Raw genomic sequence first — 27,042 nt, forward strand, 5'->3', positions numbered from 1 at the left:
AAAAAAAGGAGGGTATAATAGGAAGTACATAAACTAAGACCATAGGATGCATTATGCATACACTTGAAAGCATTAGGACTCATCATATATAATAAAAATAATAATAATTGTTTACAGAGCAATGAAATTTTTTTTTTGAAAAAAAAAAAGAGCTTCTATTCTTCTGATTCAGACATTATTTTTGAGAGTTACAAGCATAACCATAACCCTAAATTGTTTACTCCTTGTTGTTTTAGATTTCACAAAATCTCATGAATTAGTACCTATTGATTCTATAAGATTTATACTCTCTTGTATTGAGAAAACTAACATTTTGACCCGTGCTATGCACGGAGATATATTTCAAATCAAAATAATATTGTATTTATTTATATATTGTGGTACACAATAATATATATATATATATACACTTTTAAAAGTTTTAAAATGTCCAATTTCGTTCCGATTTGGTAACTAACTTTTATTCCATTCCTGACCAATTTGACACGACAACATATCTTGTGTCGTAAGTCGAATAGCGCAACGGATCTTCTGTCCCACACTTTGTGCCACATTCTGTTTCACTTTTTATTATATTGTTATTTCTCCTACATAAACATCATGTTTTAGCTCTTTTTTGTTTCCTTAAGATCCAATAACTATTAATTGAGTAAAAAATAAATACAACAATTTCAAAAAATCAATATATAATAGAAAATTAAAAAATATAGCAAAAAATTCATAAAAAGTCTCATTTTTTATGTATTTTGATTTTTTGAGTTTGTTAAATACAGCAATTTCAAAAAATCAATATATAATAGAAAATTAAAAAATATAGCAAAAAATTCATAAAAAGTCTCATTTTTTATGTATTTTGATTTTTTGAGTTTGTTAAATTTTGTGTATTACTCAATTAATAGTTATTGGATCTTAAGGAAACAAAAAAGAGCTAAAACATGATGTTTATATAGGAGAAATAGCAATATAATAAAAAGTGAGATAAAGTGTGATACAGAGTGTGGTACAGAAGATCCGTTGCGATCTAATAGTCGAAACGCTTGTTTTGACATCAAAGTCGATCAAAATCCACCTTTTGAGTTCTGGGTACAAGAAATTAGGATTTATGCCTTCATTATTATGCCTTCATTCTTTTTTATTATGACATTATACCGCAGTTCCATTTATTAGCCCTAAAGATTTGATACCCTATTTATTTTATATATTTAATAATTATACCAGCTTAGTTGCATTCATTATACAAAACAAAAAATCCATAAATTACATGAGTATAGTTCTTCTGCTAGTTTAAAAGTAAGGGACAAATCGAGCGATTTGCTGGTGAGAATTTTCTAGCGATCAGGTTGGCGGTGTAAATGGGTTGAACCGGTAATAGCTGACCCAATACATTTTAGACCCGTATCTCTCGATTTTAGTGTGTATAAAAACCAAGAGGATAGAGTCGATAGGTCTAATCGCTCCGTAGGATTTAGGAACGCTTGTTTTGACATCAAAGTCGATCAAAATCCACCTTGTAGTTCTGGGTACAAGAAATTAGGGTTTGTGGCTTCTGGAACAAGATGACCAGGCGCAGTGGGAAACGTGAGAAGGCGATCTCTTCTACGAGCGACGACCGCAGGAAACCTGAGAAATCAGGGGCGGAAGCGCCACCCAAAGCAGTTGGTGAGAGTGGCAGCAGCCGAAAGGTGCTGGGTCTCAAGAAGGATAACAGGCATAAGAAAATTATGAGGAATTACAGAAAAATGCAACGCGCTCGGCGCAAGGATCCTTACGCTGATTTCCGCCAATATCCCACTAACAAGCTGGCGGATCTGGACCTAATCCACAACTACATCAGGCAGCTAAAAGAGAGCGATGTTAGTGTTTAAATTATTAGTGGTTTCTCCTGTCATATTCTCTTTTCCTGGAATCCCATAGTCATGGACTGTATTGGTTTATATTCTTCTCTTTCTTTTTTTTGTTTTCTGGCAGGGTTTTGACGTGGATGTTTATCCGGGTCTTTGTTTCGCAGCTGTGTACGTCCCTCGACCCGAGTTTAAGGAACCTTGCCAACTTCGAACAGATGCTATTGAAATGTCTCAGTTGGCACTTGCCCAATTCAACAGTGACAACAGAGAGAGCAAGGTTTGATCTATTTGCTGCTGGCATCCTCTCGCTGTTCCCAATTCTTTTGTTAATTATCCAATTGCTTCTAAATTTGTTCCGTCTACTTGCTGAATTTTGTGGGGCATCTTAGAGTCTAGTTTACAAGAGTTGTTGCATTGCTGCAGGGGGTACCATACGAGTTCCAAGGTATTGAGAGGGTAGTTTCATACTCTTGTAATGGGGAAATCTTTCTCATTACCTTCCAAGCTCGAGAGGCTGAAACTGATGACATCAAGACTTTTCAAGCTAAGGTGTTTGATCCTCCCGGTTTGGACGAGGAGGAGGAGAGAGAGGTCATGCTCGTCAGACTTAAAGAATTCTAGATTAATGATAATGGGGAATTGGAATGTGCGACCTCAGCTCCTTTGTCTATGTGTTTCTCTACATTTTCAAGTGTACACATCGAGTGTTCGTGTAGTGGTTGTCTTTGTATGCATGTTTGTGTTTTATCTTTAATATGAGTACAGTATCTCTCATGTCATTGTCTTGCTCAGTCAGGGAAGTACTTTAAGTCATCAGATAGCAGCTAACTGTAGCCCTTTGGGTGCTCTCTTAAGCCATGTCTTCTGTCTAGTTTTAGAGTTCAATGAAAGTCTCCAATTACCCAACTATGGAGTTGTATGCAAATGGTGTTACTATGGTGGTATTTACGTGAGTAAAGGTCTGGATCTTGAAATTTGTTACTTTCCAATTTGCAGTAGGTTCTATTTTGGCAGAGCCAATGAAAGATTGCACAGAAAACAATCTTAGTACCTCTGTGTTTGCTAAAATATCAACAGAGCAATTGCAACAAAGTTCTCGAGAAATTGCAGCACATTCAGCGAAAATGCTTTTTTAACTTTTACTGATAGATTCTTGGGTTCAAATAGATGTATTACACCCTTCACTAGAGCATACATTCCGATAGCACTAGTATGGCGTGGGTGTATCTTTTGGTTTTTGGATATGTACTTTTTAAGGCTACTGAGGTTTAACTTGTGTTACCCTCTATTTTGCCCTTTTATCATGTAGTATATGTCTTAAGTGGGATAAGTGAGTCTCATTAGCTAGAATATTATGTTAGTTTGGACTTGGGATGTATGCTAAATTTGCTTGGCTGTGTTTGTTTGAGAGCTTTATGTTAACATAAGCAAACATTAGCTTGATTTCACTTACTAATGCAAAAAGAGTGAAGTACTTCCCAATCGATGACTGTTACTTTTGTTGTTAGCTGGTTTTGGCATTTCTGTCTGGTTACAACTTTCAGGCGTTATATTACTAGTGCTGCTTCATGAATGAAGAGGCTATTGGAGTTTGAAATTGTGAGACTTGTCAGGTGTTCGGATGGATGGTAGAACTTTGTTAATGTTTATTTGTGTCACTTAATGATAAATTTCATATTCAAGATATAATATTGAAATATGTTAGGGAACTATTTCTGTTACTCTTTTAGTTTGACATGCTCCCTGCAGTAATTTCCTGTATCCCCTTGTATGTGGTTGTATTGGCAAGAGGAATTTGATCTCTGAACTCGAGGGGTGATGCTTACAATAGTGATAAACCTCAGGGTAGTTATGTTGTAAATTCATGCCATAGAAATTTTCAGAATTTTTTTGGTTCCTCCATATTTTTTTTTTTTTGGCCCTTGCCATCTCTTTGGACGTCCCTTGTGTGTGGCTTTTCATGTGCGCATCTCGTCTTTGTTTTGTTAGCATTGGTGATTTAACAGAGCAAAATTGTTGCTTGTGAGATATGATTGAGAACTGAATGCGTTATTTTTCGCATAGATCTTTCCTTTGTAGTCCTCTGAAATTGACTGCAAGTAAATTGTTGCTTGTTAATCTCTTCCCCTTCGTCAAATCTAGACTACTACTTAAGGTTTGTTGCTTTTAGATTTCACCATGAAGTTGCTCAATCTGGTCTTGAAGCCTTTCCTGCTTCCCGAACATCAAACCCATGGCTTTCTAATTCCACAACGCGTTTCCAAGATGTGCTTTTGGGATCATCAAATTGCAGCCTCGAGGTTCTCTCTACCACACTAGAAAAGATAACCATATAACCTATGTCTAATACTTCTCGCGAACTTCTTTACGCTGTTCCAACAGGCGAAAAATGTGGCTTCTGTGGCAATTTCTAGAAAACTCTCATGGATTCAAGTGTTGACCAAAGCAAGGTGTTCTTCACAAGGGGCACGTTTTGGAGCTCACTGCCAACAATTTCCCCGTTTGTCAACCATTGACAATTGCTAACCGTCCATTACCGGCCATAGAACATTGCTCAGTGTTTCTAATTGGTGGCGATTGTTCTAATAGGCATAAATAGCCATCGACTCATTTTTTGGATTGTAACCACTAGTTTTATATTGGCACAGCCCAAAAACGAGTGGGAATTAACAAATAATGGTTAACAAGCGGGAAGTCTGGGCAGCAGCGACAGAAAGTACAGTCAAAAGAATGGCTAGATTCTCCGTCCTAACCTCTTGTATGTTGGGTTGAAAATAATGGTTGAACACTTGGGAATGAACAAACACTGGAGGAGATTATTTGGGATGGGAGTAGAGCGGTTAAACCAATCGAATTATTCATTAGCTCAACTCGACTTAGCTCGTAGGAGTAGAGCGGTTAAATCAATCGAACTATTCGTTAGCTCAACTCGACTTGGCTCGTATGAGGTCGAGTTTGACTCATTTTTTGAGTTCATTTGAACTCGATATTTTCTTAGCGATTCAAGTTCGAATGGAGTACTATTTTAGGCTCATAAGGTAATCGAGTCAAGCTCAAAAGGCAAAGTCTAGTCGACTCGACTTGTTTATAACTAAGGTTGCAAACGAGTCAAATCGAATCGAATTTTGGCCTTATCGAGTTGAGCCTTGATTTACTTTCATCGAACTCGAGCTCGACGAGCTGGCAATTTTGAAGCGAGCTCAACTCGATTCGATCCGAGCTCGAGCTCGAAAAAAATAAAAATAATTATTTTATTTTTTCTTAATAAATAATAAAATATTAAGGATATTTATGTAATTTTACTATTAAAATAAAAATAAATAAATAAATAAATATATATATATATATATTTACTCGAGCTCGAGAGTTTAACGAGTTTAATATTTTGAACTCGAGCTCAACTTTGACTCGACCAGCTCGAGCTCGAGTCGAGTTTGAATCGAGCTGCTTGCAAGCCGGCTCGAGTCGTGAACGGCTCGATTCATTTGCACCCCTATTTATAACTCTAAATATGTGATTATTTAGAATAATTTTTTTTAAAAAAATACTATAACACTTTTTGGATATAATATATGTAATACAAAAAATATTAATCTTTTCTACACTGATAGTGTATACACTGTAAATTTTTTATGAATGACAACTATACAAAATTTGAATTTATAACGCAAATAGATAAATTTGTGTAAATAATTCACTATCCAAACACACAAAAAATCCTTTTCATAAATCTATTTTACAGGCTCATCACCACTAAACTGCCCATCAAGATAAACTTGCACGTTTATTAATTTCATAAATCTATTTGTGCCCCAGCACAGAAAAAGAGACTGATTAACGTTCTTAGTTGATCTAGTCATTGATTACATGTTTGCTCTTGAGCAATCCATATTCCATAACACTGTACCGTTTGTATTAGATTCGTTCTTCTAGGTAGGATTAGATTCTTTTACTCCAACATAATTTTATGCCATGCAACATTTTAGATTGTGTTTTTTGCAGAAAATTTTTATGTTTTGTGTGAATTGATTTTCCAATCATCTTTTTAGCTCACATGCATGTACACTTTTCTGCAAAAAACTCCTAAAAATAACAATTGAAACCAGAAATTTTCCAGGAAGTGGTTTAACTAAATTGTCTAAAATTAAAATGAAACTTATACAAGAACTAAGAAGTAATTTCCTAGGAAAAAGGGGAGAAAAAAAAAAGAGTGAAACACAACAGACTAAATTGAGGGTTGGCACGAAACTTTGCTGGCAAGGGAAACAAATAAAGTTGCATAAATGTGGAAATATGGCCTCATAAATAACAATCATCCTTAGGATTCTCAAAAATCGAGTTTATTGTCAAAATAACTCTCCTTCTAAAACATATACCCAAAGTAACCTAATTTTAAAATTTATGATTTTTTTTTTGCCACATAGGTTGCACATGTGGAAATAGAGGCACACTCTATTTCTTTTTTCCATCTAATATCTTCCTCAAGTATTTTTTTTTCCTTTCGTTGTCTTTTCCTTGTCAAACGTCATTTTGAGAAGTCAGTATTTATATTAACAGTATGTAAAACTTCATTATCATCCTTGATAATATCAAGGTAAACAAAGATTATTCTCTCATCTTTTCTATTTTGCAGTTTTTGGAACATTGCTATAGCGCTCAAAAAAATTTTGAATATTAATGGTATAACAAATGATTTCTCACACCATGTGTTTGATAAAATGTTTAGAAGAAAAACTACACAACAACATAGATTCGTGCTCAATATGTTTGATTTCCACCACATATATGAGCATGTTCAGTTATAGTGCCTCTCTATCACATGATCAAATAATCTCGTATACTTAAAATATTTTGGCACATTTATTCAACGTCAATCGGTGGCTTGTGTTATAGATAGCATGACAATATTTGCTTAATTAATGATTTTTTTAATTTTGTGTAGGCAGTGTTACTAAATTTTGTAGCAATGGTTGGAGGAAATGTTACTATATTTTTTTATTAGAATGGTAGGATGACAACAGGCACACATGGTCTTAGTTACGAGGGTGCTGCTCCAAAAGCCATTCGAGTAAGTTATCAAATAAAATACCATGAACTCATGGACAAGATATATGTTATCACTGGTTATGAAAAACATCAAGTTAAGATCAAAATTATTTGTAGATATCCAAGTACCTACAAGGATTATATACCATTGCTTGTTGAAGATCATGATACTTTGAGTATAGTTCTCGATGTTGCAAAACAACCTAGGATTCATTGTTTGGAATTTTATTGGGAAATAACTTCTATCGCTAGTGATCAGCAAGGTTTTTGCAGTGGCTCTTTCACATAATTACTCACCCAAGAAAATTTATCAAAAGAGGACATTCAAACAAATTGTGACATATTGTTGAGACCTAAAGATCAGCAGCCAGCTGGGGAGATGTTTTCATCACATAATCAAATTAGTAGAAGTACTTTGGAGCAGCAACAGTCCACTGAGGCAAGAATAGAACAAGTACATGTGACGGGTAATATTTTATCCGAAGTTAATTATACATGTACTGTTGAAGAAATTGTCTTAGCTGAACCACATAATTTTCTTTTGGATGGCACTAATATTAATAATGATGGGTCAAACTATGAAGATGAGGCAGAACAAGAAGAAATTGCTGAAGAGTTCATATCATATGAAGAGGCACCAGCTCTAGAGTTCATCAATGTGGATAGGGGTGTGAATCAGAATCAAAATCGGTAATTCGAAACTTTGAAATCGGAATTTTTCGGATTTTTGGTATCAGAATTTTCGACCAATTTTGATTTCGAATTTATCAACTCCGAATTCGAATTCCTTTCGAATTCAATTCGGAATTCGATAAATTCCTATTTCACCGAATTAATGAATATAAAATTTATTATTATTATTATATAAATGTTATATTACAAATGTATAAAAAAATATTATATATATATATATATGTGAAAATGAAATTGAAATCGAAATAGGAATTCCGAATCACCAATTCAAGAATATAAAAATTATTATTATAATATAAATGTTATAATATATACATATTATATATGTGAAAAACGGATTTGAAATCGAAATAGGAATTCCGAATTCCGATTTAGATTTCAATTTTGAATTATGAATTCGAAATCGAAATTTTCGATTTGAAAAATATCACTACCGAATGCCACCCGATTTCGTCTAATTCGAAATCGGATATTTCAATTTCCATTCTGAATTACAGAATTCAAAAATCTGAATTGAATTCGAATTCGGTCGGTAAATCGGAATTTTTCGATTTTGCACACTCTATGGGTGAAATGTGGAACAGGTAAAAGCGCAACAGTTGATGAATTAACTTCTTATCGACAATCTACAAACCTCTCTGATAATGGGGAGTTGTATGTTGGCCAAAGGTTTACAACCAAAGAAGCCTTACAAAATGCAGTGAAATCATATTCTATTAGGGTGCATCAACAAATTCTACACCTACTCTATGGGTGCTTAAATGTAAAGAAGCACCACAATGTCTATGGAAGTTACGTGTTTCAATTCCCAAAGGAACTTGGTTCTTTGAAATACGAAAATATGAAGGCCCTCATACTTGTGTGAATCCTATCCTAAACCGAGATCATCTTCAATTAGATTCCAGCTTCATTGCCCATCAAATCAAAGCACTAGTGAAGGCTCAGATGTCAATTACACTGTTAGCAATTGAAGTCGAAATTTCAGATAAATTCAGCTATAACATTTCTAAGAAGAAAGCACGGATGGCAAAGCAAAAGGCTATTGTTGAGCTTTTGGGTGATTGGGTAGAATCTTACAAGTTACTTCCAAGGTACATGGAAATTCTCAAGATGAAAAATCCTGGAATAGTTGTGCATTGGGATAAGGACACTACATATACTAGCCCATCACGAGAAATATTTAATGGTGTATTTTGGGCCTTTGGTGCTTCTTTTTTTTTTTTTCACTCAAAGGATCAAGAACACACGCACACAGTTAGATTAAACACTCGGAGAACGTCAAAGAACTCAAAGGTGCTTCTTTTTTTGGGCCTTTGGTGCTTCAATAGAAGGCTTTAAGCATTGCCATCCTGTGATAAGTATAGATGGTACATTCTTGTATGGGAAATATAAAGGAGCCATACTTATTGCAGTTTCAGTAGATGCAAACAATCAACTATTTCCACTTGCCTTTTCAATTATGGACAGTGAGAACAATGATAGTTGGGGTTGGTTTATGGCATGCATAAGAGAATTTGTCACTCAACGAAGGGGCCTCTGTGTGATATCTGACCATCATCCAGGTATTATTACCACAATGAGTCAGATAGGATCAAAGTGGATTGAACCATTTGCCTACCATTGTTTTTGCATCCGCCATCTAGCAAGTAATTTTAATACTAAATTTCATGACAAAATATTGAAACACCTTCTAGTTGCAGCTGCAAATGAAAATCAGGTTTTCAAATTTCAGAGAAAGATGGAAACAATTGGCAAGATAAATCCGAAAGCTCGAAAATGGCTAGATGATTTGCCAGTTGAGAAGTGGGCTTTAGCACATGATGGTGGCAAAAGATATGGTATAATGACAACAAATTTATCAGAGGTATTTACCAGTGTGTTGAAGGATAACAGTTTTGGTGCAACTTACTTCTATTGTGTCAACAGCTATTTTGCCATTAGAAGGCAATTAGCAGTTCAAAGAAGTGTTTGCGGCCAATCTTTCACTCCTTTTGTAGATGGAAAAAGCTTGTTCTTATGGGATCAAGGCAGGAGGTCATGAAGTAGTCCTACTTAACCGACCCATTGGTTCATTCAGCATTAAAACTGGTCGATCACCTATAAATAAAAGAAAAGGTGGTCGTGTCCAAGTTGTCAAGTTAAATGAAAAACATATTATTGTTCCTGTCAAAAGTGGCAAATATTTGCATTCCCCTGTTCCCATGTAATTGCTGCATGCCAATATTGTACCCTGGATTACAAAACCTTGATTCAGAATTGATACTCACTATCTACCTATGGGAGAACTTGGGCTCAACTTTTTAATCCAATACTTGACAAATCTTATTGGCCTCCTGGAGAGGACGTGGTGCTTATTCCTCGTGACGCGATGAAAAGAAATACCAAGGGTCGCCCAAAATCAACACGGTTGCACAATGAAATGGATGCTAGAGAAGGTCAAACCAAAGGAACATGTAGATTGTGCGAACAAAAGGGACACAATAAACGCAGATGCTCTATAAATAAAGCAACGTATGCAACCTAAATTCTTAGTAGTTTCTCTTTTTTTTCAAGAGTCATAAGCTGATATTATTGAGGTAGTATTGGCTAAGTGATAAGAATTTTGTTTTTGTAGGAACTTGCATCCATGATGTTCTATCACAGTCAAATTCCTGTGTTGCACTTATTGGGAGTAATTGGCAACAAATTCTATATTTTAAATGCATTATTTAAGCTTCTTGTTGACTCTTTCCAGGAAACCAATAGTTTTTATGCTATGCTTGAAGTGTTTTTTTCATGTGGTTAATCTCACATGAACTGATTTTGGAAGAAAACAATCATGTTGGTAATGGTTGATGCACATTGTCTAAGAGAATATTGATTACTAAAATCCAAAACCTGTGCTATTTGATATCTCATAATTTTTCAGGATTGTCCAAACAAGTTTTGATTTTGAAATTTGAGTTTGCTAATCCTAGAATATATAGTTATATACAAGTGGCTGCCTTCTGCTTAATTTTCACGTAAATTAGACCCTGAATTTTTTTAAATGTGTCTATGACAGCCTTGCAAGTTAGGCAAACAATCAATTTTTTTTCTTGGATTTTCTTATTCAAGAAAAGTGGTGAGAAGTGATTACTTTTGATTGCTGAAGCTTGAAGTTATCATATCTCTTGACTCTTAGCCTGCAATTTAAGCATAATACATCCAAACACGTTTTTTGGCTTTTAGTTTTCTATTATTTTACTTCTAACTTGTGATATCTTTTTGTTTTTCTCATTCTCCATATGTGACTTGCAGTGATCAAATAGAGCTTACCATTCTGGAAATAGGATCAATGATATGCCTGAACTTAGCATTATTAAAGTGCCTGAACATATGATTAGTTGATTGTCTAATGACATTCTTATATTCATTCCATCTTTGCGAGCACTTAAGGAAGCTTCAAGAGTGCTGGCTTAAATATTTCAAATTTGCTTGCAATTGGCAATGATAATAAGACACATTTTTCAATTGCAAATTTATTGTAATTATACCGTGACTAAGTTTTTTTTTAGTTCATAATACCTTGTTTTTTAGTTCTTTGCATAAGATATGGATGTTGAGACTTTTACTGCATTTTTTAAGTTTAATAAAAAGTTCATTTTTGTTAGTTTTCCCTTTACAACATGACTTTTTTTCAAGTAGTAGGATGTCATTGTCTTTTATGCTAGTTGATTACTTATATAATAATCTAGCAGTTTTTTGTTTGCAATTGAAAATTTGAAAATTTCAGTTTTATTACATCTTGTAAAAGTTCCTTTCAAGGAGTAAGAAGGATAATATAAACAAATATGATAATCTTGAAGTTTTTGTAACTTTTTCTTGTTATTGCTTACAATTATTGTTGCAATTTTTTAATTTTTCAATTTTTTTTGAAAAAATATATGCAATAGGTTTGATACATTTCAAGAAAAATGTAAAAACCAATCATAGTAAGGTCAATAATGGTAGAATTTATTTTAAATAATTATAAGAAAATTATCAAAGTTATGCAATCTTATTGTGCCTCTATGATTAAAAAATATTAAAATTTTAGTTCATGTTGGAAACTATAAACTAGATCAAACTTTCCTTTCTTGTTATTCTGCGTGGCAATCAGGATAATTAGGTGGCAATAATAACATCATTATGGGAATAAAATTTTAGAATGAATCATATTGGGAATATTTTTTTTTATAAAGAGTGTTATTTTAGAAAAAAAAAAAAAACTCCTCAAAAATCCTTAAAAACCCACATAGAACACACGCACACACACAACACACGACACACGGTGAAAGCTTTTGGGCAAAGCAATTGACCGTAAAAAAAATGCCAATGAAGGTGTTGGATGCCACCTTATCAAACTTTGATGGGGTGTTTGACAAGTTCAAAGCAGAAGCCCCAAATTACAAAGCCAATCTCATCCTTTTCTTGGCTGATAAAGACCCTGCCACCTCTCTTTCCTGGTGCCCTGGTAAAATTGAAACCAAACCCCAAGAAAATCTCTTCTTTACTTCGCATGTCAAAATTATTTGGTCTTTCCTGCTTATGGTTTATTACGTTGTCTAATTTTGCAGTTTTGGCTTTTTTTTTTTTTGTTTTTGGCATGTATTCCTTTTTCTGTTGTTTTCTTCTTGGTTTCCAATTCTTTTTTAAGTTTGAGCAGTATTTTCGGAGGGCAGTTTTATGTAGTGGTGCAATTTGTAGAAAATCAGTCAATTGTTGCAAGTGAGGGAAAGGGATGATCTAGTTTTGGTGCTGTGGAATTGATTTGATTTTCTTTAGGGATAAATATAGTGCAGTTGTGACTTGTGATATGACCTTGCTCTATGGTCCAGTTCCTGCAAATTGCTAAATGGAAACTAAAATCCCAAAATGAGGTAGCTTTTGGAGTTTTAAAAACTAATTGTGGATTTGAAACTGTATAGACCTGAAGTGCATTGCTTTGGAAGCAGCCTCTGACTTGATTCAACATGGTTTCTTCACTATCAAAATGCCTAGTTAGTTATCTCTTATGTAGTAATCTTAAGTTGGTTCCTGATGATTTAGCAACTGAAATATCAAAATATGTTGCTGTCTGTTAATACTGTATGGATGCTTGCTCCTTTTTTTGAAGTGCTTGGCTTAGTGCCGTTTTAGTTGGAGGGCTGTCTAGCAGCTATGTCGATTTAACTCAACTTTCCCACTTAAGGATTGGAAAGACAATGAAATGCTGCTAGAAAAAATCTTCATCATTCTATTGATGAAGGTATAGCCATAATGAGTTTCATCGCTGCCTTCTTGGTTATAATTTTTTGAAGGTATAGCCATAATTCATGGAGTAGATCCAGCCTGCATAGGAATCTATGAATGGGGGGACATTGACAGAGATCAAGCTCCAAGATCAGCCTTTAAGATATCATCCATTATATTACTGTCTCATTGAAGTTTCTGGCTTCATTTACTCACCAACAGTTTTGTTCCACATTTGTTGGCATGCTAAAACCTTCCTGCATTTGTTTGGAGACCTATTACGTAATTTGTTCCATCCATTTAGGTTGTCAGCAGATTTCTTGGGTTTTATACCCTATCATGTTTGTCCAAGCAATCTATTTGCCAGAAATGCATACAATATTATCTATGGGTATATTCACTAATGTACATTATTGATGTTTACACGTTCCTGTTCAATTTCAGAAATCAGTAAGCTGTTTTGTTCTTAGCAAAATCACCAAAGCCTATTGCTGCATTGGTCTTGCTCCCTTACAACAGCCTTTTGGCCTCTTCTCATTTCCTCCTTGAATTCAATTGATATTTTCTCTGCGTACAAGTAGTACATACTATGCTAGTCCGTGATAAAGAAAAACAACCCACCTATTTATCAGTTAGCTTCTCTCTTTAATCCCCCTTGCAATCTTCTGTATTTTATTAGTAGTACATACTAATTCTTTTCTTCTTTTCGCAGATTGTGTGAGGGCTGAGCCCGTGATATACAAGAAGCTGGAAGTGTCATCAGATGACATAGCACTTTTGAGAGCTTACGTTGGAGATAGACCAACTTGGAGAAATCCTCAGCATCCCTGGAGGGTGGACTCAACATTCAAGCTTAGAGGAGTTCCTACGCTAGTCCGTTGGGAAAATGATGCAATAAAAGGTCGTCTTGAAGATCACGAGGCTCATATCGAACAAAAAATTGATGCCTTAGTTGCTGCAACTTAAATCTTATAGTTTTCTAAAGTATGATAGTTTGATGGGAGATAGGCTTTATGCAATCTCTTGCAGATGTTCCAAAATCAATAATCTACTGTACTCTGAAGTGACAGCCTGGGATCAACACTTAATCTTTAGCTTCAGCAAGATTAATACTGATAAAATAAGGGTTTACCAGTCTTTGTGGAAGATTAATTCAATTGGGCTATGCATACCATAATATCTAAATAGGAACAATGGAAGTGAAATTCAGTGGAATTATTTGATTCAGAGCTCAAGTGCAATTGCAAGTTGTCTATGTAATATATTGCAGACATGCAGAGGACCTGTATTCAATTTACGCAGGTCCAATGCCACCAGCAAGGAATTTGTTTCAAGTGAAGAGCCCGAGTAGCAAATCTGTTGCAGTAGGGTCTTTCTTAATAGCGAGGCAGCGCCAGATACTCCATTCGGCTGGATCCAATTTTACGTTTGTAATCTACGTACTCAAAGCAACCTACCTTGTAGACTGCTCTCAGCATTCAGACTATTTGAGCTTCAAGCTGTGCCCCTTGAGCCAGAAAAGTGAAAATGGACCAGAAATTGCAGTCACCATTCTCTGATCTGATTGAGTAGGAACATTAACATAACCAAAAGATGAAAAGAACCAAAACAAAATGTGTCGTCCGAGTTGGCTGACCTTACAGAACTAAAACAACCAAACATGAAAAGACTAAATGATGTTTAATGACCAAACAGAACCATTTAGCTATTACATCATTCACATGAAACATAAGCTCTTTACGACTCGAGAAAATTAAAAGTAACGTCTCAGATTGGAATAGTACAACTTCAAAGGGTATAACATGAGGTAATCAAAAGCGATTGGCTGCGTAACTGCCAGAATCTGAATTTCTGAAAATTTGGAAGTCGTCACAGGATTTCCCATACCGGACACAATTTCTCATAATTACCTATATATACAAAATTTGTCCTAATAACGAGCTCGGACAAAACTTATTGACAATATACACAGCAAAGGCAACAAGCTAATATCTTAGAATAGCAGAGCCATAAAATGTTGCAAGCCAAGCAGCCCATACAAGCTCTCCTTCAGATGCCTAGTTGTGGCAACCATCCTCACCCTCGGACTGGCAGTACTCAACCGATTGCATCTCATTTCCTCTGCACATCTGCTGCATGCCAAGATTTTGGGCAAGTATCAAACTCTTCATCAAGTTCACAGGAATGTGCTTCATCAGCTTGAGACAATCCAATATCTGTCGTACAAAGAAGCCCAGCTTTGTTCGTAGTTCTCTATCACAATCGACAAAAAGGTGGTGCTGAAAATCAATTCAGGCAAAGGTGCAATGGACAGGAAGACAATGACAGCAAGAGTTTGATACAAGAGTTTGACCACCAAAATGGCATGCCAGATATACGGAGGCAATCCCACTAAAAAAAAAAAAGACGTCTTTCCAAACTCCACATATTTGAACACAATATCAAGTATATATCACCATCACTACTTTCTGAGTGCTAGTTCCAATTGGCTCAGCCTCATGAAGACAAATCCAAGATTCCAAGTAGCTTTATGCCTTTAACTATCAACTAATTACAAGATGGTGGAAGGAGAGAATGCAAAATTGGCAGAAGTTTTACTGTCAGTTCAAGACTGTTCAGCAATCATGATTGAGAAAACCTCAGCCATCTGAACTTCCCTATCTTAGTTTCTAGAAGGCAACGACTTTACAAAAGGATAAGGACTTTACTTACTGGTTGAGTTTCAAAATTACGACAAATTCTGATGAAAATCAATAATCCTAATAACACTGGATTTGCTTCTTATATTCTATATAGCATTGAAACTTGGTAGAATCTCTAGATTCACTGACCACATCAGACAGGCGCATGTATACACTTAGATGACCACAAAAATTTCAGGACAAATCTAAATTGATTTTATTCAATTCATGGACGGAATGACATTGAAAACAAACTGGAGAAACGTGGTGATTGTTTACAATTATTTACAGGTCAATTTGACAGATATCTACCTATTTGAAGTCTAAAAGGATGTTGGCAGGAAACAGTGTACTCATTGCTTCTCTTTTTCATATCTTCTTTTGCTGGGAGGGAGGATGGGTGGGAGCAAAATTAATGATCTGGACTGAAGTGTTATACAGCAGTGGTGTCCAATTATTTACTGCAAATTAAGGAACATTAGTTGCATGGTTAAATCCTAACCAGTAATTTAAGTTTTCAAAATTTTGTACAGCTCAAAGAAACTGTCAAATATGCAATATCAGCAACAGCAGACAAAAAAGGGTGGATAGTAGAAAAGAAAATGGTTCTTCCTGTGTGCCTTTGACCTAAATGTGAACCCACTAATAGTCATCTAAGGCCCACTATAGGCCTTCATGACACAACTGCAGACTAATGCACCAAAATCAACACATCATAAAAAGGGACTCCGATCATCTTTAACAATCATTTGAATTCTAAAAGAGAAGAGTCAAATGATTTTACTTGAATATTGCAATAAAAAAAAGCCGATTTTGTTGTATATAAAATTCATTCACTTGTTCACCTCATACAGCTTGAAACCTTGAATCACAATTTTAAGTATTCAAACTCATAAAAATGAACTTTAGTAAAAGAACTTGAACCATAGTGAATATAATCAACTGGCTCTGAAGACCCACAATTCATAATTAAAAGGGAAAAAAAGAAAAAAAAAACAATGATGAGGAAAAAATTGAACTTACAAGTATGTCTGAATAATTCTACATTAACCCTAGAGTCAGAAGGATTGCTTAATTTGTTACCTGTGGATGAACATCTGCCTGGCACAATTAGCTCGGAAATTTTTCCTTTATGAGTTTTGAAGTCACCTTCAAAGCAATATCACTATAAGGTTCTTCTTGGTTAACGTCTACAAGTGCATAATTTTTTAAAACCTGTAACAGAATTAATGTCATAAGCATAAATCCAGAGGATATGCTCCAAAGAGACTTTGACACTTCAAATTGAAATAACTTGTAGGTAACTTTACTACCTCATAAATTATCAAATGTATAGGTTTTTACGAAAATAATTAACAGTAAAAGCATGGAAATTGAATTCATAGCACAAATACCGCAGAAATTAACAATCCCATGAGTTTTAGCTTCATGGATGACTGAAAATGCAAAAACAAGCAAACAATAAGGTATTCTGTTCCAGGTCTAAGCCTGACCAAATTTGTGAAGTTGACATGATTCCATGTTCTTAAAACCATAGGAAAAACACTATAATCTACAAGAAATAGAAACTTTCATGACTTACTAGTGTTTCAAAAAACATCCGAGCACTTATTTTTCTGGTCTTGCCTTCCAATATTGAGTTCAAGCTGAGAATTCCAGACAATTCTTCGGAGTTGGTGGCTACTGATGACTGCCTTCTCAAATATTGGGCCACAGCTCTGCATAAATCACAGACATTTAAGATACAAAAGCTCGATCAAAAACAAGCATAGAATCCCCTGTTAATAGGTACCTTGTCCTTGCTGACAATTTGTCAAACTCTGGAGTTCCCATTTGTTTTCTTGTCAAGTGATCTGATTCTGGAGTTCTTGGGGTCCCTGCTCACAGATGGATATGTCATCCAATGTACAAGTGACCACAAGGAAACTATCAATGAAAAAAAGGTTTCTAGAGGGAATAGCAGTGCAAAAAACAAGATTCCTACAACAACTAGATACTAGCATCACAAGAACGAAAGTTTTCAGCTTACCACCAGGTGTTTTTTCATCTTGTTCTAGGAAGCTTAAGTCCTGCAATGAGAGTACAAGGCAAGTTGGATGAAACCTCAGCAATAAATATAGCTGATTTTGCAAATGATCAAAGCTACACTATCACACAGGGAACCATTTTCTCAAGTAGTAGTATCAGTTCCAAACTTTGAACATGATACCATCATGTATCATTGGCATGGAATAATCAAAATGCAAGCTAACAATATGAGAAAAGGGAAAGATACAACCACGTTTGAGAATAAACTGGAGAACACAAGGTACGGAATATAAAAATACTTACACTTCCACTCAATCAAAAAGATGGGAGGAATGTTACAATAAAAATTTACAATCACAAAGATGAATGACTAGATAGCATACCCCAGCAGAATTTAGCATCTCGGGGATATCAGAAAGAACAGTGTTCTCCACTCCTAGTGCCCCGCCTAAAAGAGTTGCTGGAGTTTCCATGTCCGAACTAAAAAGTCCACTAGATGCTGCTAAATCTGGGGTAGTCTGTACATCAGTGCCAATAGTTGTTTCTAACCGATCCTGCTCTGAACCAAAATTTGTAGTGGCCGGTGTGGATTCGCCTCTTCTGATCGGAGAAGCCATGGACATCGTAGGAGATGAAATAAATCTATTAGGGGAAGGCAAGATATTAAACATCTCATTGCCACCAGAAGGACCTTCATAGTTGCGAAGATTTTCAATTTCCATTTCATTGTCTCCCCTAGGTGTCGATATTTGTGCATCTCTAGGCTGGAGATGAGGTTCCTCTGAGCCAACTAAGTGAGGTTTCGAAGAAATAACTTCTTTCTTGTAAATGCTAACCAGGTCAGCCGATAATCCTACAAATTTCAAATTTCAATTAATTTACTCCCACACAGGAATTAATGGTTCAAGGAAAAACAGTCAAATGGATTACCAGTTATTAAAGGCTCAAGAAAGACTCTGTCCTTTTTCAATCTCTTCTGTGACTTCCACATGTCCAAATTAGAAGAAGGACAATCCCTTCTTCTTCTTAGCAAATCACTGGAATCTTCTAGCGCCTTCTTCATAGACCTGAAATGTCACCATGCTATATGTGAAAAACAGTAGCAGACTACAGAGGCACCCTGTGATAAAAAGGATCAACCATACTTGTTAGTCAGTACAGTTTGTTCATCATAAAAATCCCTGCTCCTTTTTTTTCTCTGCTTTGCTCTTGGCTGCTCAACTGGAGGTGTTGATCGAATTGCTAGTCCAGGTGATGCATGCCCTGTAAAACAAGAAAGTGCATAAATTGACTGAATTGAACATTAGGTCCTATTCCGTAAATAAAATATGTTATCCAAAGACTGGACTCACCGAAGGGAATGTCTAGATTAAAATTTTCATGGGCCTGCTCTGAAGCAACAGATTGAGGTTCTTCAGCTTGAGGTAATGGCATAGAAGGACCTCCAGAAACCAATATTTCCTCCACAACTGGACTGCTGGCTTCAGTACGTTTCATGATCTGCTCCTCCAGCACTCTGTCAAGTTCCACATCATAGCCTTGATCTGGCCATACAGGAGCATCTTCCATTCGAAAGTCATGTACAGCATCACGCATGATTTCAATATCTGGGAGCTCCTGAGTGGTACTATCTTTTCCAGGTTTTTCATTCAATCCTCCGTGATTGCCGGGAGAAGGATCTCCAATCACTACTGTAATGTCCTCTGGAACCGAAGGACGAGAACTGCAACAACAAAAGAAATTCTTATCAACTTACCAACAAAAATTACCATCATCCACATCAATGAGCTATTAAGTCCCTACTCTTCCTCCATGGGCTTGAGCCCAGACACTGTAGTCTCTTCCAAATCTGGAGAACCCCTCCCCATATCCTACAGCACGACAGTTACTCTGCTTAGTGATAACATGATGCATGACTACGCAGAAAAAATTTATTACCAAACCATAAAAAAGATAGTAATAATGTGAACCTCAGTGAATCTAGTGGGTTCGTGTGGATCTCTTCCTGTTGGCTCTTGGTCTGCAAATGAAACAAATTATAAAGCTACATGTTCACATTAAAAAAAGGAATAAAAATTGAAGCTTGATATAGATGTATGAGCAAACACCTTCAAGCGTGATTTCCTCTCGTCTTCCACGATGATCATCCTCAGACCTGATGTGAAAATCGTGAGAAATCAATAGATACAGGATACAAATGGACACAACTAATAGACTTCCACAAGAGATTTACCTCTCCAGGTCAGAATAACCTTCCAGGTCAATTTTATCAAGTGCAAGTGTTTCAGGCAGAGTGATAGAGTGATATGGTGCTTGAGTTGCACCCTCTGGCAGATTGATATTTGTATTTACAGAAGAAAATGCCTTGAGTATTTCCACCAATGCGACATTGCAATCTTGATAAAAATAGTCAACTTGCTTGGAATAAATACGGACAACACCTAGTAGAAGATGGCCTGACATCCTTAGAGCAATAGGAACCTGAGGAACCAGAATCAGGTCTGGAAAATGAAGTCAAAGAAAATAGCATCACTCCTCTAGACGAACACACTGTAAAGCATCACATGCTGTTACAATCTTTTTTCTATCAACGCACAAGCAATACACTTTATCAATAAAGAATTTCAGAAAGAAAATCCAATCTTATTGATAATTGAAAAATCTGCATGCAGTAAAATGTGTTGAAGATCAGATTAGCATACCATACTTCATGCAAACAATTGATAGAACCACATGCATAGAGTATCATCTGTGACCAATTTGGACAATATTCCCTAATCATTGTGGAAAAGAAACCGACACTATTTTGCTCTGTGAAAGCTTGGGCACGACTCAGGCAAACAATATAATGACATGCCCTCACATTTACAAATGAGGAATGCACAAGCACAACAAAAGTGACTGACAACTACAAAAAATAGTTAAAAATGAAGTATTCTTCCATCAAGCAGTTGGTATTTGAATGAGATTCTCCTATGCATTAATTAAGTAGCGCCACACACTAAGAAGCTTGAACTAAATTTCAATAGCCAATTACCAGTAGCAATTAGCAGTAGGCAAACTAGCGACAAGCTGTAGTGCAATCTCTCTTGTACAAACTAGATAATCCCACAAGTGTCAACCAGTACTACCAAAAAAAACTACAAAATACAAGTAGGCCAGGAAAAAGAAAGGTACTTTTAAACCAAGAATAAACAAACCAACTGCGATCTATCAATATACCAATTACCCCCCATACCCACAAGCTTTGTAATTTAGATTTCTAAAAGCCAAAAAAAAATAATAAACCCAATCAAAAACATCAAAAAAGAGTAATCTTTCAGTTGATAATCAGTTAATCATGCATTACCAATATTAGCAAAGTAAAAAAGTTCCTAATCTGAAAAAACAAAAATCTAGTCTTTTCTCAATATTCAAACAAAGGAAACCCAATCAAAGAAAAAGAGATGGATCTTTGCATCAATGAGAAAGATTAAAAAAGAAATCAGGGAAGGAAAAAAACCGACCAACTGTATCTTTGATGCTAGTGGAGGTGTAGTGAGATTTCTTGAGCTTGTGCTGTAAATGTGCTGCGCACCAAACAGTCCCTAAGGGCCCTTTTCTTGCCAGAAATGATTGTGAATAAAACATCTTTCTCCGTCTTCTGCTTCTTCCTTATTCCTTCCTCTTCTGCTGCAAAAAATTGCTGCTTTTTACTTAATAAATAGATTTAAAAAAAAGTTGTAGAATACTTAGGAATTATGGTAAGTACAAGTGACTTGGCGGAAGTTAAACTTTTTTTCTCATTGTTTTTTTTTTTTTTTTTGCTTCGGAAAAATTGAGGAGACAGTTTGGGAATTTTGATTAGGGTTTTAACGTTGGAAGGGGCGGGAAGGAGGAAATGGCGCGAAGTGCTTCACAACTATTTGACTTTTTCGAGGTGTGGGCTTGATAATGAGACGCAGAGTTTACATAGAATTACGTATCTGCCACTTATTAAATCTCCGTTTTACTCGAAGCTTGTTTAGCACGACGTCCAAAGGACAGGTCTGAGAAACGACGCCGCAGAGGCGAGTTGGAAATCCGGCGAATGTGCCCAGATTACTATAGAAAAAATTAGAAAGTGGGAAATCTCTCTTGCTTTCCTATTTTTAAATGAAAAAAACAATTGTGATTTGATTAGGTGGTGGAATAAGAAAGAAGGATATGTAACCATTATATATTAGTTGTAAACTTGTAGAAAATTTTTTAACCTTTGATTTGAGATAGATATTTAATGTCCTAAATAATTTACTTAAAACTCCGGTGAGATACTAGATTGATTTGATTATTGATTGTAAATCGCTTTTAGGTAAATAATAATAATAATAATAATAATAATAAAAGATACATAATGGTTCGGCAGTTCAATTTTATTCTTTTGTTGAAGGGTGCTTAATTTGTTTATGATATTTTTAATGATATTTTTTGGGTAAAATACCAAAAAACTTTTTGTTATTTGACAAATGTTCAATTTAACTCCCTCTAATTTGAAAATCTACACTATAATTCCCCCTGATTTCGACCAAATTGAAAATGGGACAAAAAGCATCCAATCTAACTGTTGTATGTGCCCTCACCAGGCAGCTCGTTCGGTCACGGCTTCCTCTTCAGGGGTCGTTGTCCGTCCCCCACCCGGGTTCGAGTCTGCCTGGTGCCTACCGTGTCTGAGGAGTAGGGCCTCCTCCTCGGGCCGGAGTGAGATTAGTCGGGCCGAAGGCCCGGATACTCACTCCGTCAGAAAAAAAAAAAAATAACTGTTGTATGTGAAATGTTAATATTACCCTACTATACATTTATATTACCCCTACTTAATAAGACGCTTTCAATTCAATTTTCAATTTAATCGAAACTGCAGGGAAGTATAGTGTACTTTTTCAAACCAGATGGAGTTAAATCAAACTTTCAACAAATCATAAGAAGTTCATTTATATAGAGCCAATATTTGACATTTCACGTATAACTGTTAGATTAGATGATTTCCATCCAATTTTCAATTTAGTTAAAACCACAAAAAACTATATTGTAGGTTTTCAAATAAGGAGGAGTTAAATTCAACATTTAGCAAACCATAAGGAATTTTTTGGTATTTTACCCTCTTTTTTTTTTGGTCAAATGTATTTTCAATGATATTAGATTGGTTGCATTATCAATTTCAAATAGCCCCCAAGTAAAAATACATACATGCTAGTTCACACCGTCCATATATACATACATACATATATATATATATATATATATATATTTTTTTTTTTTTTTCCTTTGCGCCTTGCTGATGAGATCCATACAGTATTAGGAAACAGCTAAGGTTGAGGCCTTAAGAGTTAAGAGTGAGATTCTGAACTCAACTCTTCCTATTGAGGATGACAGTAGTCTAATTTATATTTAGTCTGACTTCAATCTACAAAAAAGGCCATGCTCAATGAATGACTCTTTCTCGTTTAGGTTAGTAAAAGCAGCTTATTTTGAGTTTAGCAACACCAGTGCTTTGTAGTCTCTTCAGGAATGGGGGATGCGAGAGAAGTATACATCATGCCACATAACTCACAAGCAACCCAGTAAGGGAGATGATTTAGTGCACCAAATTCGCAATACAACTGCATGAAAAAATTTTGTGCCAATGAGACATGTTTCCTTCCTGAATTAAGGGCCATTCACAAGTTTCTGTAAACGATTTTGTGACCAATCCATTTGCAAAAGTAGTCTCCTGAGTGCCAACACAGCAGGTGATACACTATTTAACTCAGGCCTTGGCTTTCTCTTCACCAAGTCGTCCAAGCCAGGAAATATTCAGGCACTAGCCACAGCACAGAAGCCTTCAAGAAATTTTCTGTCTCTCTTTACCTCAGGCCCCAGTCAATGAGGCTTTTAAATTTCACACACACATCAACATGTGACAGAATAAAACGTTATGAACTACCACCACAACAAAATACGGTGGAAAACCCAGTAGCTAAAACCTACATCTAAAGCCAATGGGGCATGTAAAATAAATCTATAAGGTCTCAAATATATATAGCACTGTTTTTACCCAATTAACTCCAGCCTTGGTTTTGTTCCACAAACACCTTTCCGGTTCACCATTGCTTTAGTTAGAGAACAAAATGCAGTGCACAGGTTCCCGCACCCTATTTAAGCTTTATTTACACGAATCCTCTGTCCCTCGAGAATCTGCAACAAATAAGTTAGGGAAGTGAGACTTTCACACAACCATGGATAAGAGTTCAACAGAACAAAGAGACAAACTTCTGTCTGAAAAGGTTGAAGAAATTTAACAAGTCAGTGCATTTGGACTGATGGCTAGTTTTATTTTCTTACTGTCTTCTACTTCTAGGCATCAAGTCATCCACGAATTAAGTCAAAAGCTTCACGTGGTCTTATAAACATGAAATCTGTTATACTAGATCATGTCTGTGTTAAATAAAAGGCGAGCCAAATGATGCAAAGAGAAGGAATATGCATGAAGATAAACATGACGTTTCTGGAAATTGCTTATGTGCTGCAGTGTTGCTTAAAGAATCACCTTAATTAGTTAGTAAAATGGGATATCCATACTTTTCATAAGAACATAAGAGGTATGGCATGGCTGTAACACAAAATTCCAGTGCTATCAAAACATTTGTGGTTCACTACCGGAAAGAATTGGGAGTGGGCTAGTTCAGTTCAATAGCACTGTACCAACGACACCACAGGTGAAATAATAATGTAATTGATACTTTACGGAGGACATTAACAAAAATCTAATGATTGAACCGGATGAAAGTGCAATATCATTTCAGATTAGTGCATTACATCAAGGAATAGTTCTACTTATTAGGGTGAAAAGGTGGAATTCTGCCCATATATAAAGATCCATATACTCTTGACTAAGGCAAATAGTTTACCTCATTATTCAGAGATGAAATGGCAGCTTCTACTTCCTCTTCTGAAGAGAATGTAACAAATCCATAACCACTGGACTTAGAAGTCCCTGGAACCCGTGATACTTTAGCACTAAGTACCTTACCCTTCTCAGCAAATAAGTTTTTTAATTTATCTGTGGTTACATCCTTTGCAAGATTACCCACATAAACTTTGTGTGGACTGTCAATGAACTGGGATTCTTCGGCTTGAAGAAGTGACGAATCCAAAGTTTGCAATGGCTTTTCAGTAATATTTACTTTGATTTTACGCCCACCAATTTCCTGCAGAGTAAAGAAGATCAAATAAGTAAAATCTAATCAATAGAACGTTCATAGGAATTAACACGTTTGGAATTTTGGAACTCCAAAAACTTATTGTACTTGCATAAATAACATCTAAAAGCAAATCTTACTGTTTCATTGAGCTTTACAATAGCTGCATTTGCATCCTCAACAGTCTTCATTGTTACAAATGCAAATCGCCGGCTCCTTCCAGACCACTTGTCATACATCACCTGTCAATAGGGGGAAAGTATGGAATTAATTCGGTAGCTTCTTATCAAACTCTATTGCCCCTAAAAACATGTGACTGCAAATTCTCCAACTTTCTTGTTGACCTTACGGATAATCAATCTCACAAGTCTTGATGTGTAGGCTTCCTGGTGGGCATCTTAGGCTAATATAGATCTCAATACATTCTGAAGAGTTTTAAGGAGAGAAACCAAAAACTCAAACAAGACATATGGGAAAGTAGCACTACTACAACATATTATTATTGCAGGATGCTTTTAAACGTGTAAAATCCCTTGCTGCGATCAACGATCTTGGACAATTTGCCAGAGATATAGAATAGCACTAATTCAATGTCAATTTTGTTTTAGTCCTGAAATCTTGTGGGATAGTCTGGGTCCTAAATTCCTCGTTCTTCTTGGCCTTGAAATTAATAAAGTGCCAGGAATATCTAGATCATCAGATAATGTATATGATCAGAATCGAAAAGATTCTTTATAGTTCGGGAACCATGCGCACAGTATAGGGGTTGAGGAAATATAGGACATTTCGACTAGCTATCATGGAGCAGTAAGTTAAGGCAGGTTTTATAGTTCAAAATCCTGTGAAAGGATTGATTTGAAGGAGAAGAAAAGGCACAACTAAGTTTCGGTATTGATTCACTAAGCAAAAGCCAATTTAATGCAGTTCAGTGCCATGCTTGAAGCAAACAGAAATATCAATTTCCACAAGACAATATATTTATCTAATTATGAATAAAATAAACAATAATGGAGGAAATAAAACCAATCAACTAACCAAGTAGTAGTATAACAACTTCCTTGGCTACAACAAATTTCTCTCTTTCAGCCCAGAACTAAACCTACAATACAAGAAAAGTAAACCACGAACACCTCAAATTTCACCGTTATTGAACCAGCAAAAAACCCATAATTTGCTATCTTAGTTCATATAAGACCCATTTCTTCCATCATCCCGGAATTAAAGCTAAATTTTCCAACACAACCAACTACAAATAAACACCTTAAATCCCGACAAAACATAATTCAACCACGATGAAAATTGATCTTTAAATTCTTGAATCACTGAAGTACCTCGGCCTTCTCAACAGCACCATGTTCTTCAACAATCCTTTTAAGCTCGTCGTTGGTGACAGTCCGAGGAATATTCCCAACATAAAGCCTTCTTGCAGCCTCAGAAGAAGGGTCTGCAGCTGTGGCAACTGAGGCTGTTTCAGTTTCTTCTTCAGCAACAGCATTTAGTCTTGTGGGCTGCTGCTCTCTGGTTGTTTGGGGTGAATGGAAAGTGAACTTGAGAGGGGTTTTAAGGTTTTTAAGGCCGTTAAAATTGAGTCTTGAGAAATGGGTTTTGATGAGTTTTGAAGAGGGGATTTGGAGGAGATTTGGAGCTGGGGAAAATACACAAGTGGATGATATAGTGTTCATTATGCTCTTCTGGGCAGGGTTCAATTCTGAAGAAATGAAGCTTGGAAAAATGGGGAGTGCAAAAAGATGGAACGGAGGACAAGGGTTTATCGCTTTATCCAGATGAAGGAAGTTTTTCCTTTTTTTGTTCCATTTTATTTGACTAGTATAAAGAATTTGCTGATTTTTTTTTCTTAAGAATTTGCTGATTTACATATTAAAAAAGTTAATTTTTTTTGTTTTTTTCCCCCATTTGTCATACTGATACATGTGTGATTTAAGAATAAAAATTACTACAGGATGATAAGTATTCTATTTGAGATTTTTGCTTTGGTTGGGGGCAGTTTTTTTCTATAAAAAGATAAAATTTACCAAAAGATTTTTAGAAAAGTTCATCGCAATTATTAGTTTATTGTATTAAGGAAATATTTGCTTTTATTACAAAATATTCAATTGTTTTAAGAAGATGCATGGTGCAAAATATTCATTTGTTTTATGTCACTTTAGTACTAATTAAGCAAGCATTTGCCTATATAGCAGATAACAAAAAACCAAAAAAAAAGGGAAAAAAATGTAAGGAATTATACGATAAATAATGAAGTCAACTTTTAGCACAATATATCTAACCAATGATTAATCAAGTTAAATTTTCAAAGTGACAGAC

General features: G+C 35.6%; 5 protein-coding genes across 7 annotated transcripts; 3 read left to right on the forward strand and 2 right to left on the reverse strand.

The window, feature by feature from the left end:
• Nucleotides 1-1,428: 1,428 nt before the first annotated feature.
• Nucleotides 1,429-2,825, forward strand: LOC140035271 (uncharacterized). Its single transcript, XM_072075533.1, has 3 exons — nt 1,429-1,853; nt 1,969-2,121; nt 2,268-2,825. Exons 1-3 carry the CDS (start codon nt 1,557-1,559, stop codon nt 2,463-2,465), a joined length of 648 nt encoding a protein of 215 aa, XP_071931634.1. The 5' UTR covers nt 1,429-1,556; the 3' UTR covers nt 2,466-2,825.
• Nucleotides 2,826-8,606: 5,781 nt separating this feature from the next.
• On the forward strand, nt 8,607-9,624 carry LOC140035578 (uncharacterized). The gene is made up of 2 exons (XM_072076855.1): nt 8,607-8,787; nt 8,912-9,624. The coding sequence occupies exons 1-2, from the start codon at nt 8,607-8,609 to the stop codon at nt 9,622-9,624; spliced, it is 894 nt and encodes a 297-aa protein (XP_071932956.1).
• Nucleotides 9,625-11,841: 2,217 nt separating this feature from the next.
• Nucleotides 11,842-13,952, forward strand: LOC113732201 (thioredoxin-like protein Clot). The gene is made up of 2 exons (XM_027257858.2): nt 11,842-12,057; nt 13,528-13,952. Exons 1-2 carry the CDS (start codon nt 11,913-11,915, stop codon nt 13,779-13,781), a joined length of 399 nt encoding a protein of 132 aa, XP_027113659.1. The 5' UTR covers nt 11,842-11,912; the 3' UTR covers nt 13,782-13,952.
• A 616-nt stretch (nt 13,953-14,568) lies between these two features.
• On the reverse strand, nt 14,569-21,319 carry LOC140003714 (sister chromatid cohesion 1 protein 3-like). 3 transcript variants are annotated; one of them, XM_072075535.1, is made up of 14 exons: nt 21,031-21,319; nt 19,758-20,025; nt 19,633-19,679; nt 19,495-19,544; nt 19,328-19,395; nt 18,877-19,247; nt 18,670-18,787; nt 18,455-18,591; nt 17,908-18,377; nt 17,526-17,565; nt 17,289-17,373; nt 17,079-17,214; nt 16,580-16,711; nt 14,569-15,031 (listed from the first exon to the last, which is right to left on the reverse strand). In XM_072075535.1, the coding sequence occupies exons 1-13, from the start codon at nt 21,152-21,154 to the stop codon at nt 16,607-16,609; spliced, it is 2,019 nt and encodes a 672-aa protein (XP_071931636.1). In that variant the 5' UTR covers nt 21,155-21,319; the 3' UTR covers nt 14,569-15,031; nt 16,580-16,606. The 3 variants fall into 3 exon arrangements, with proteins under 3 accessions (XP_071931636.1, XP_071931635.1, XP_071931637.1); XM_072075534.1 differs by having other exon boundaries at nt 14,569-15,068; XM_072075536.1 differs by having other exon boundaries at nt 14,569-15,068; nt 19,758-20,005; nt 21,031-21,131.
• Nucleotides 21,320-23,086: 1,767 nt separating this feature from the next.
• LOC140035272 (small ribosomal subunit protein cS22-like) lies at nt 23,087-26,542 on the reverse strand. Its single transcript, XM_072075538.1, has 4 exons — nt 26,049-26,542; nt 24,858-24,959; nt 24,427-24,726; nt 23,087-23,713 (listed from the first exon to the last, which is right to left on the reverse strand). Exons 1-4 carry the CDS (start codon nt 26,397-26,399, stop codon nt 23,675-23,677), a joined length of 792 nt encoding a protein of 263 aa, XP_071931639.1. The 5' UTR covers nt 26,400-26,542; the 3' UTR covers nt 23,087-23,674.
• Between the last annotated feature and the right edge of the window lie 500 nt (nt 26,543-27,042).

Source organism: Coffea arabica, chromosome 2c (genome assembly GCF_036785885.1).
Source record: "Coffea arabica cultivar ET-39 chromosome 2c, Coffea Arabica ET-39 HiFi, whole genome shotgun sequence".
In the NCBI taxonomy this organism is placed as follows: Eukaryota; Viridiplantae; Streptophyta; class Magnoliopsida; order Gentianales; family Rubiaceae; genus Coffea; species Coffea arabica.